The 11,592-nt window shown below is 35.8% G+C and overlaps 1 protein-coding gene across 1 annotated transcript in view; it reads right to left on the bottom strand.

The window, feature by feature from the left end:
- The window catches only part of LOC122808168 (C-type lectin domain family 4 member E-like), a 327,149-nt gene extending 317,403 nt beyond the window's left edge, over positions 1-9,746 (bottom strand). Inside the window, exon 1 of the mRNA XM_044079139.1 lies at positions 9,646-9,746. Coding sequence (XP_043935074.1) covers positions 9,646-9,700 — 55 coding nt within the window. The 5' untranslated portion in view covers positions 9,701-9,746. The remainder of the gene's footprint in view (positions 1-9,645) is intronic.
- Positions 9,747-11,592: the final 1,846 nt, after the last annotated feature.

The following is an 11,592-nucleotide window of genomic DNA, read 5'->3' on the forward strand; positions in this document are numbered from 1 at the left end:
TGCGGAGACTGGAACTATTATTATTAACAGTTTTGATGATAGGAGGACACCAGAGCTTCTGAAAACAAACAGAACTCTTTCCAATAAAGACTGTGGCCATGGGAAAGAGTAGCGAGCTAACTCTAAAGCACGAGGTGAATCTTTACCATTTAATGGTAGTTTTAATAATGCAGAGCAGCAGGACATTAATTTGAAGCATGGCTTAAACAAAATGTTAAATTTAAGTATGTTCATACTGTTGTTGGTGATGATGCAGACACCTATGCTAATAATTTAAGTAAGCTAAATGACTTACTGTTCAAGATTAAAACTTTAAATGTGGATAATTTATACTTAAGAGAATGCATTAATTCTAGAGTTGTACCAAAAGGTTTAAGGGTGTATAGATTCCCTAACAATGTAGAAGAAGGGTCAGACTTTCATATGGAACTGTTGGATATTTTTGACAACTGTGGTTTTGAAATTCTTAGCGCTATAATAAAACAAAATGAAAAAGTGATTGAGGTTTTAAATTAAACGATTGTTAAAGTGAGCAATTGTTTGGTCAATGACTTATTATTCACTGCTGAGGAAGAGAAAAGAAAATATTTTGAACTGAGGAAGCAGGTGGATGATAAGATTAACAATATAGTTTATAGGAAAAAAAGAAAGTTGGATAGAGATATTAATAAATATGCACTTTAACAACATGTCTAGAATAGAGAAAGGGCCTTACAGGACAGATGGAGGGGGGTTTAATAATGGTAGAATAGAAGACAGACAGTGTTAACAATGAAATGTATAATGAAAGTGTGGATGGCCCAGGAGATATGAATGACCCTTTAGGATATCCCCCCTCCGAAGGTCCAAAAGATTAAAAAACAAAGGAAATGTGGACTATTGCCAGGGCAATTGGAGGGGGTGGCACAACAAGGGTATGAACCATGGTTACTGAATCAGGTGTCTAATATAGGGTCTGAAGGGGTGGTTCTGACTACTGACCAAATAATTAATAACAACAATATGTTAACCGTTCAGGGGTATAAAATCTTTAATTATAGTAATTTGGAAGTAAATTAATATTTTTTTTAGGTTATTTGCGAAAGATTTTAAGTTTGTCCCTAAGAAGAGGAGTGAGATCAGTAGTTTACTTATTGATTTAAAAATGTCCATAACAAAAGGAAAAATTTGGAATTACTGCTGGGCGAACAAAAAGAAAACATAGAAACCTTGAAGAGAAAGAGTGTATGGAACCCACCCCTCCACCCACAGTTAAAGAATTTTGAGAACATGGTTGAAAGTAGCCTAGGGAAAAAGTGGTGAAGAACAGGGTTTAGTCAAATCTAACTAAAGAAGAAAGGGAGATTTTAAACACACTTTGTAAAAATAAATATGTTAGGGTAATGAAACCGGACAAGGGTGGGGGTACAGTCCTTATGGACTCAGTTATATACAAAAGTAAAATGATAGAGCTTTTAAATGATGGTATTAAATATTCGAAGGTCTCACTTAATGAAATTAACATTGCCTACAGAAAGATTTATGCAGCTTTGAATGATTTAGTACTAGAAGGGGTGATGGACATTGAGACTATTAAATTTCTGCATAACAAAGAGCCCAGGTTACCCACAATATTCGGTATCCCAAAAGTTCATAAGGATTCACTTGACCCACCCATGAGACCAGTGGTTGCAGCTAGCCATTCTGTCATATCCCCTATTGCAAAGTTCCTGGATGTTAAACTGAAAAATATTTCTATAAATGCAACTAATGTTACCAAAGATTCCTGGGATTTCCTCAGAAATGTGAAAAATAATTTATTTAGAAACAATTTGTTATTTATTACAATTGATGTGGTTGAGCTCTTCACTTCTATCCCACATAAAGAAGGCTTGGAATTTTTAGAAGAAATTTTAATGGATAACAAAGGTTTTAATGAGAGAGATATTTATTTGATTTTAACCTTAATGGAACTGGTTTTAAAACATAATTGTATTTATTTTGTGGGAGAAGTCTTTTGTCAGGTGGTTGGAGTGGCAATGGGTGCCATGTGTGCCCCAACCTTTGCATATTTAGTGCTAGCCTGGTGGGAGAAGAAATTCATTTTTAATTCTGTGTACAAGGACTGTTGGGTCCATTATCAATGATTTTTGGATGACATTTGCCTCATCTGGATAGATAGTGAGGAAACATTTAGTGAATTATTGAACTACATTACTAACAGTACAGAAATGTTAAGGTTTACCTATAAAATAGGACAGGATTCTATTGATTACCTGGATGTGAATATTGGGATGGACTATGATTGTAATAGGTTCACTTCAAAGGTACACAGAAAAGCTACCTACTGCAATTCCTTCCTACATTTCCAGCACTCCCATCCATTTACACAAAAAAGGAGCATTGTGATTGGTCAATATGTCAGGGGTAGTAGAATGGCATCATCAGAGGAAGACTTTATACAAGAATGTGAACTGTTGAAAAGTATGTTCCTTGATAGGGAATACCCTGAGAAAATCATTAGTGAAATTTTTACTGAAGTCCTAGAAAATAAGTAATAGGTTTGCACCTATTTTAGGAATAGAGAATTGTGTGATAGGGGGCAACCAACAGGTGACTGATAGTAATGATAGGGTGGAAAATATTTTTGTAATGGATTATAGTGGAGATGCAGGAACCATTACTACGATTTTGAAGGAGGAGTGGGATAAGTTTAGTAAACTATCGGATTTGAATATTGAACTGAATCGCCCCCTAAAATTTGTACTCAGGAAGGGTAAAAGTATTAAAAATATTTTGGAGAAGAAGGGCATAGAAAAAAGATCTAGAAGAGTAGGGACATATAAATGTTGTGCTTGTCCACAATGTCCTTTTATTATTAACAAATCAGATGTTTATATATCCCCTAGTAGAAATAGATGCATTAGTGCAAAATGTTACTCTAACTGTGACTCTAAAGGGCTAGTATATTTGGCCCTATGTGGAAAATGTGAAAGTTTTTATGTAGGAAAGACCGAAAGGTGCTTAAAAATAAGAATATATGAGCACAGTTATGACATTAAAAAGGGCAATAATTGGAATACCGTATATAAACATACTTTGACATGCAAAGAGGCTACTTTTGTATTTTTTTGTGGTAGAGGAAGTCTAAATGGATATTCATTAGGACCATGGGAGACACAATTTGAATATCGAGAAGTGTACTGGCAGTTGGTCCTTGAGGCGAATAAATGGCCAGGGCTTAACAATACGGTATCCCTTGCACCTGTATTGAAATTAAGAGCGACTAAATTATAGGGCAACCTAGCACCCTATTTATGTATCTATGTATGCATTTATTCATTCATTTTTGTACATAACTATTTAAACCTAACATATCCCACATAATTTTTTTAATGTTTTAATAAGTTAGATTTTTAATATTTTAATAAGTGAGATTTTTAACATACAGGTATTGACCACTCCATGGTTTTAGATAGTTTGACACTTTGATTTTTGATGTTATATATTTGTTAATGTAATGAACTTTTAGGTCTCTAGATGGCAGCAAAGTATTGTTTTTTTATATGCATTCTCTATATATTTTTTTTTTTTTTTTCAAATAATTCTTTTATTTTTCAAAGTATGATACAATGCATACTGGGAGAGGGAATACATTACAGTTATACACATTAAAATGCAACGATGGATTATTACAGAATATTGTGAGTAGCCACTTAGTTTAGCAATGATACATATGAGAAGGATAGGAACAGCACAATGAGAGCATTGTAATCAATTTAACCAAAAACAAAAACAATTATATACAATATTTACAACCAATAGTGCTACATTCCTCCGCAGTGGTATTGCAAAAATATAATAAAAATTGGGTTGGCAGCGATTCTCCGGTAGATTAACAGGAATATGGATAGCTGTTATACTCAAGGTATGAATGGGAAGTTATTCAGTATGGATCACATCTATAAGTTTCTTCCATAGTTTACCAAAATAAGCTCTCTTTTGGGGCCTTTTATAATGAATTTATGAGCTGAGATGTGTTTGAAAGCCATCTCTTTGAAACCATTCCAACTAAGTTTGGTGCGATCTAACCAATTTTTAGTGATGTATAGTTTAATAAGTGAACAGAGAATAATTAAAATGTGAAGTTGTACTTTAGATAATTCGGAGGTATGAATATGGAGAATGGCTGTTTCCCACGAAAGGGTTGAGGTGTAGTAACCCATTTTTGTAAACGAACTTTTAGAGAGCACCAGAGTTTGTGAGAGTGGTTGCAATACCACATAATGTGTAGTAGATCCGCTCTCGGATGAGGGCAACAGGTACACGAGGAGGATGAGTTGGGATTAAATTTATTGAGTATTACAGGAGTGAAGTAGGAATTATTGTTTAGCATCAGTTGGGTGTATAAGAGTTTTTTAAAAAGGGAGAGTTCTAAAGTAGATTTTATAGCTGAGAGTTTTTGGTCCTCTGTAATAGGAGAACCAACAGTGTTCCAATAGATGGAAAAGAGACAGTTTGAGTTGTATAGCACAGTATTCAATAGTTTGTAAGAGGATGAAATTGTTTTTTTAGTGCTTGATATTACAGATATAGTTTCAATTAATTTGTTAATTTCCTGAGGGTTAGGAGGAAGATTGAAATGTTGTGCAAGTATAATTTCTCTTAGTTGTCGAAGAATAACTGTGTATTTGTTATTGGTTCCAAGGATTAACCGTAGCTCAGGAATAGATTTTGATCTATGTTTGAGGATGTCCCATACATTGAGATCTTTAATGAGAGGAAATTTAGTAAGGTCCAACATCATATTGTTGATTTTGAAGTTTGGATTTTGATGGAGTGGTTGGAGCAGGGGTAAAATATTTACCAGATTGATGTCTTTAATAAGTTTTTGGAAAAGCCTAATTTTATGTTTCAGAGAATGTGCTAAATTACAATTGTTTATAGAAAGAGTGGATAGGAAGGGAATAGCCTGAGGATTAATTTTGTTAGAGATAATATGGTGATGCCAGATTTTCAACCATGAAGGAGAGTGGGTATGGTTTTTGCTGTTAAAATTTGAAATAGACCAGACTCTGTTTGAGCAGATGATCTTGTAGTACAGTTGAAAGTTTGGAAGGCCTAACCCCCTTTTCTCCTTAGGATAAGTTAATTTAGAGTAAGAGATCCTGACTGACTTCGGGAACCAGATGAACCTAGCTAGGTCTTTTTCAATTTTGGAGAAGAAGTTATTAAAGACTACTATATCCGAAGCATTGAATTGATATAAGAGTCTGGGTAAGACATTCATTTTCACTATTGCTACTTTGGACAAGAAGGCTAGATTCATAAGTTTCCATCTTTGTAGATCTTGCTGGATGGTGGACCATGTTTTTAGTAGATTATTTTGGAGCATGGAAGCTTGGTTATGTTCAAAATGGATACCTAGATATTTAAGATTATATGTTATTTGTAAAGAGGACTGGGAAATAGAAAGATTTGTGGGAGTTGGGATTGATTGGGAAAATATGTGATTTTTTATTGTTAATTAGGTAATCTGATGCGGTGGAGAAGTACTTAATGGCATCAAAGATTTTGGGTAGGTCTGAGTTGGGAAACTGGAAGTATAGATTTAAATCATCTGCAAAAGCTGATAGTGCGACATGTGTGTTTAGGATTTTAGGGATGTTGATGCATTCTCTATATTTTAGTTTAATACGTTTTAACACCCACACACACACACACACACAAACACATATATATATATATATATATATATATATATATATATATATATATGTGTGTGTGTGTATATATATATATATATATATATATATATATATATATATATATATATATATATATGTATATATATATATATATATATATATATATATATATATATATACACACACACACATATAATATATGTATATTTATATTTTAATACAGATTTTTTATTACATTTTTATGATTGTGCATAAATAGGGATTATTACTTTTTAATAAAATAATATGTAGGGATGTTCTTATAGTAACTTTAAGCAGTTTAAGCACTATATTCACAAGCAAGTTCTTGGTTGTGTTAAGCAGGTTAAAAAGCTTAATGAATTGATTTATTATTTTAATTGCTTTATTGATGAAGTGGTTATTGTATAAAATGGGAGGGAGTTGTGTTTGTAACCATTCTGATGAAGTCTTGGACGAAAATGTACTGTGAACTGTGTTCAGCGTTATTTTTTACTGGGTGTGCTGATCTGTGTTATTAAATAAGTTTGTGGGCGAGCAGCAGCTATCTGAATGCTTTTTTTTTCTTTTGAATTGTGACTGTTTGGCACTTGGTCCGTGGTTGCTGCTTTATTTTTGTATTTTTCTGATATTATTTCCAAAAATAAAAGAACTGCTTCAGTGGAAACTAAAGAAATATCAGAATTCCAGCAAACACATTCTGGTTTGTTACAGGTAGATTTTCCACAACTTGCAGCTGTTTCTCCTGTGTTGACAGACAGAGAATGCCTTGTTTGTAGCCAGCATTTGTCTGGCAGTCAGCCACCTGCATTCAGATACTCTAATAAGTTATATTACATGCCCAGACCCACAGTCCTTTTCCCTAACCCAGGTTAGATCCAAATCAGCTTCAGCCAAACTACGTGCAGTAGCTAACTTTATTCCATTTGACAAGCTGAGAAAGCCCTTGATAGGTTTGGAAAAACGTTAGTATTTATTCCATTTTAGACTACAGAGTAGCAAATTGTCAGGCTCGCATATCTAAGTTTCTGCTGGCTTCCTTTAACAGCATGAGTAAGTTAATGGCTCACCTCCCTTCTTTGGAAAATAAGTATTGACTTCTGTGCCTCAGTTAACAGAATGTGCTCATGACACTGCTGATGCTGTTTCCATAGCAGCTGCCACTGGATCAGTGAGAAGAACATTTACCTGGCTACCTTCTCAGAATTTACCAGAGAATATCAAAGCTGTGATTCTGAATGCTCACCTGGACACAAAATGTGTTGCTTGGTCCTTCTTCTGCCAAGTTCCTTAAAAATTTAATTCAGTGGTTTATCCAGATTTTTCAACCCTCCTTGCCAAAATGTAATGGAAACTTTTCTTCCAGTTCAGGTTACTTTTTCAAGAAACAGGATAAGAGTTCTCCAGCAAGGCCCAGGCAAACAAAATTTCAAAAAGCAATGTCAAAAGAGGTTTTAAGAAGAATGGAGTATCCTCCCAAAACCAAGGACAATCTAAGAAAATAGATTGACTGTATATCCCGTCATATGCTTTCACCTCCAATCCCTGGCAATCCTGTAGGCCTTAAGTCAAGGTGTTCACTACCCCTGCGTCACTGGATACCTTTTCATGCTTGGGTTCTGAGAATCGTTCAAAAAGGCCACAGCTGGCAACAGGATTCCCTTCTTCTTTTGAAAGAGTCATTGATATAGAAGCCACATTCTCCTCCACCCTCCTCTTCCTCTTTTTTTTTCTTCAAAATTGGCGTTTCAGGAACCGACTCAGAATATAAAAACAATAAATAACCAGAAACACTGAACTTTGAACAATACGGTTCCAGTATATGAACTGAGAAAAACGATCCAGTATATCATAAAGCTGATTTATTAAAAAAAAAATGATGATTTAGCGCTTTCATCAACTGCAATGTTGACTTCTTTTTTTTTTCTTACTCTTTCTATGCCAGGGTGTGAGAGTTTTACTTTTCCTCTCTGGCAAGGCTCTGAACTCCATCTTCAGTGACAAGAAAGCTTTGATGTTTTGGCATCTTAGCCACTGCATTTATATGAGACATACCAGCAGCACACCAGAGAAAAATATATCCCTTTTCTACAAAGATTTCCTCCTATTGTACATCTGGGGCGGGGGGGGGTTACTGGGCTGGATGCCTGTAGGAGGGCATGTGCTCACCATGCCCTTAATGATTTTCCAGGTCTACTGGGTGCACTTGTTAGTGACCACTTAAAAAAAAAAGGAACAAAACATGACACAGCTTTCTCTCCTTTTAACAGTTGAATATATACCTCTCAACTCTTCAGATTTTTGGGGAATGGCCCTATTTTTTCTCAGACTTTTTCTCCTTCCCTTCTAAAATTGGAAATTATTTTATGAAGTATTTAAAAAGTGTCCCTAATACTGATCCTTTTCCCCAATCATTTTTTGCATTAACGCCTACCTCTGGAGGTAAAAGTTAAAAGGTACGTTGAATGCTATACATATGTCTTTGGTGTAGGGGGGACACGTCTCAGTCTCTATTAGTTGTTACAGAAAGATGAGCATCTAACTGTGTCTAATTCCCATGTAAAAGGAATTAGACTTCAGCAATGTTCTTTTTATCTGATCAACTAACCTTAGGATAAGTAGACTTATTAAGTACTTTCTTCCATATACATATCTCTTTCTTAACTAGGTGAGCTCACTGTACAAAGTGACCCTTTTCAGGAGCAACCTAGGACCACTGTCTGGTTGAGTGACTTGCTCAGAGTCACACACTAGACAAATGGAAATGAAAGGAATCAAACCCTGTATTCCTTAACTACAGGAAACACATAATTAACATCTCTGAGCCTTATTCCTCAGCACTAACTAGCAGACAAGGTTCATGGGTTCTTAAGTGGCATGAGGCCCAGGAGACCATTGAGAAACCTAGGCCAATTTTCCCAAGTACCCTGCAGCACTGCCTGTTTAAGTGACTTGTTCAGTGTTACACCGTACCATACCTTTTAATCTCTTAGCACAAGAAATCTGGACAAAGCCGTAAATAATGGGGGGGACAAAGGCCCAAAAATAGGGATCATTTTTAAATATTGTTCTTACAGACAGAAAGTTGATAGAATAACAGGTTTTACATTAGCGTGTATTTTCTGAAGGATATTAATTCTGAAACTCAAATGTATGTCATTACTTTCTGACTTCCATCTTTAATTATTTTCCATTGATTTACCAGAAAACCACAATTTTCTGAAAAATGGACCAAAAATATAAGACAAAAACCTGGACATTCTGCAGAAGTAAGTACAGCTGTGAGGTATGCAGAGTACACATGTGGAAGGTTAGGGAATAAAACCCTGAACTACAGGAAGCCATTAATTGACATCTCATAGCCTTAATGTGCTTTGCTAACTTATAGACTAATAATGGTTCCACTGTATACTGAATGCAGGACTTTCTACATGTAAAGGAAATGTGATAACCACTACACTAGGGACCTAGTGGTGAGGAGAGAGGAGGAATAATTTCAGTAATGCAAAGTCCTCCATATCTACTTTATCCTACCTTTTATATACCTGTACATACTTACTGACCCTGGTTATCTTTCTACCTGCACTTAGTACAGCTCTAAATCTCTGTATATCATCTTAATACTGGGGATTACATAGAGTAAGCATTTTTTTCTTTGACTGATGCAGAAGAAAAATGGATATATCTGAGAACATTATCTCTTCCCACACCCTTTGCCTCACTAACCCATGCCCTATATATCTTCAGTTAATGCTATACTTCATGAAAAAAGAATAAAACATCAAAAGCAAGAAGAAAATATTATGAACATTATACTGTAGAAAAAATGTCAGAGAACCTCTTCAAAATATATATTTACTATGAGAACTAAAGTAAAAAAAAAACACAAAATAAAGAGAAATGGTGGTTTCTTTAAATATTCACAATTGAAAAAGCTTACCAATGCCAGATGAGTTGCAGACCTCTGTTTGTAACAAATCCACCTTCTCTAACATGTCAATGTAGTTATCAATCAGATCTATACTTGTGTTGACTGGTTTTCTGCCTGAATGCAAAGGAAGAAAGTTATACAGCTGAAGTAAAGTTGTCTCTTTTGCTCATTTGAAGGTAATATAATTTTATTTTGCACATTTATAAATCATATTACAGGTGTATGTGCATCATCATTATTATGAAATGAAATGTAATGCTATGTATTTCTGATATGTCAGACCACTGCATTTCTTGGAGTATAACATTCACCAATCTTCATGACAGCACTGTAACCACTAGAAATGCTAGTATGGATTATATTTTTCCATCACACATAACTGAATGAATGAATCTGTTGACATTCAGGTGTACGTCTTTCTTTCTAATCAGCTTCCCTTTCTCACAATTACTGTACACTGATTTTGATCACCTGCATTTTCTGCATCTCCTAGTCTGTTTCACACATTCAGACCTTCTCACTTTTTCATCTTTATATAGTATTTATTTATTGTTGGGTAATCAGGTAGATGGTCTGGTCCGAAGACCCTTTTCAGCCAGAACCTAAAAAAATATACATAGCATGGACTCTACTGAGACAGGGAAACTTTACACTGCTAAGAGCTGAAGAAGGTAACTCAGACAGTCTGAAATAGGCAGGCAAACTATTACCATAACGATTAATAGTCAACACCTTCCTATAAAGCTTTACATGGCAGCTGTCCTTTCAGGAAGCAGATTCTTGACCTTTAGTTTTAGGAGAATTATGGGCAGGAGTCTCTAGAAAACTAGAAGGGCAATGTAGAGCGTATCCTTGAGGTTTAAAATCTGTAAGGCATCCCATACAACTTGAAAGGAATAGTAGCTGTTCCCAACTGCTTGAGTTAAGGAGATATGAGTACTGTTATACTCATAGGATCATAGGGTCATAGAAGATTACTAGGCAAACGGTTTAAGGGCCCTTACAAGCCTAGCCAATATAATCCAGTTTTATCCAATATATGGCCCCCTAGGGGCAAAAGGATGGCATGACTTTGTGCCTGGGGATTGAGTATCCTACAGGTTGCCCCTGTCCATAAGGGACATAGGCACTACCCTAGGTGTGAATTTGTGATTCCCCATCCATTGATCCAAACTGAGTTTGAAGAGGGCTAGAGAAGGGTTCAGCTTAATGTCAATAGGAAGCCTGTTCCAAAGAAGGGACAATCTCTGAGACACATATCTGTTTCTCCAGCATGTTTTGTTTGAGTTGCTCACCAGGTGATCCTCGTGCTGGTTGTCTTGTGGATGTTTAGCAGGTCCAACAGGGCTGGATTTGTGAGTGCTTTGTAGGTAAGGCATAGGTCACCCCTTATTAGTTGATAGGAGACAGAGTAAACGGTTAGGGCTTTTAGTCTATCCCTATTGTTCATGTTGTTTACACCCTGTATTTTCTTTGTGAGGAACCTCTGAGGTTGCTTCAGCTGCTGTAAGTGCCTAGTCCAAATGGTGTATCGTACTCAAACATTGGTCGAATGAGGGCTGAGTACAGCAGAGCTATAATTTTCTTGGATCTGGATGCTGTATCTTTACTTATAAAAGTGCCACATAAAAGTTCCTCACCAATGTGGACACACGAACGTCAAAGTTTAGGCTACTATCTATCTGTATGCCTAGGTCTCTCAACTCTAAGTCTACTCTTAGGGGTGTGCTATTGATGTTGTCATTTGCAGGGGTATTTGACTTCCCAAAGGTATGACAATGCATTTTTTTGCATGTAGTTTTAGGCCATGGTTCTAGGACCTATCACCTGTCTGATCTAGACCCTTCTGAAGGTTACCTACATCACTAGGGGATTCAGTGATAGGACCCCAGCTTTCAGCTGTCAACAGACTTTGTCATCCAGAGGCCTTCCACATTAGCCTTGACTTCAGAGAAG

The sequence above is a fragment of the Protopterus annectens genome, chromosome 8.part0, assembly GCF_019279795.1.
Source record: "Protopterus annectens isolate FY-2018-M chromosome 8.part0, PAN1.0, whole genome shotgun sequence".
In the NCBI taxonomy this organism is placed as follows: Eukaryota; Metazoa; Chordata; order Ceratodontiformes; family Protopteridae; genus Protopterus; species Protopterus annectens.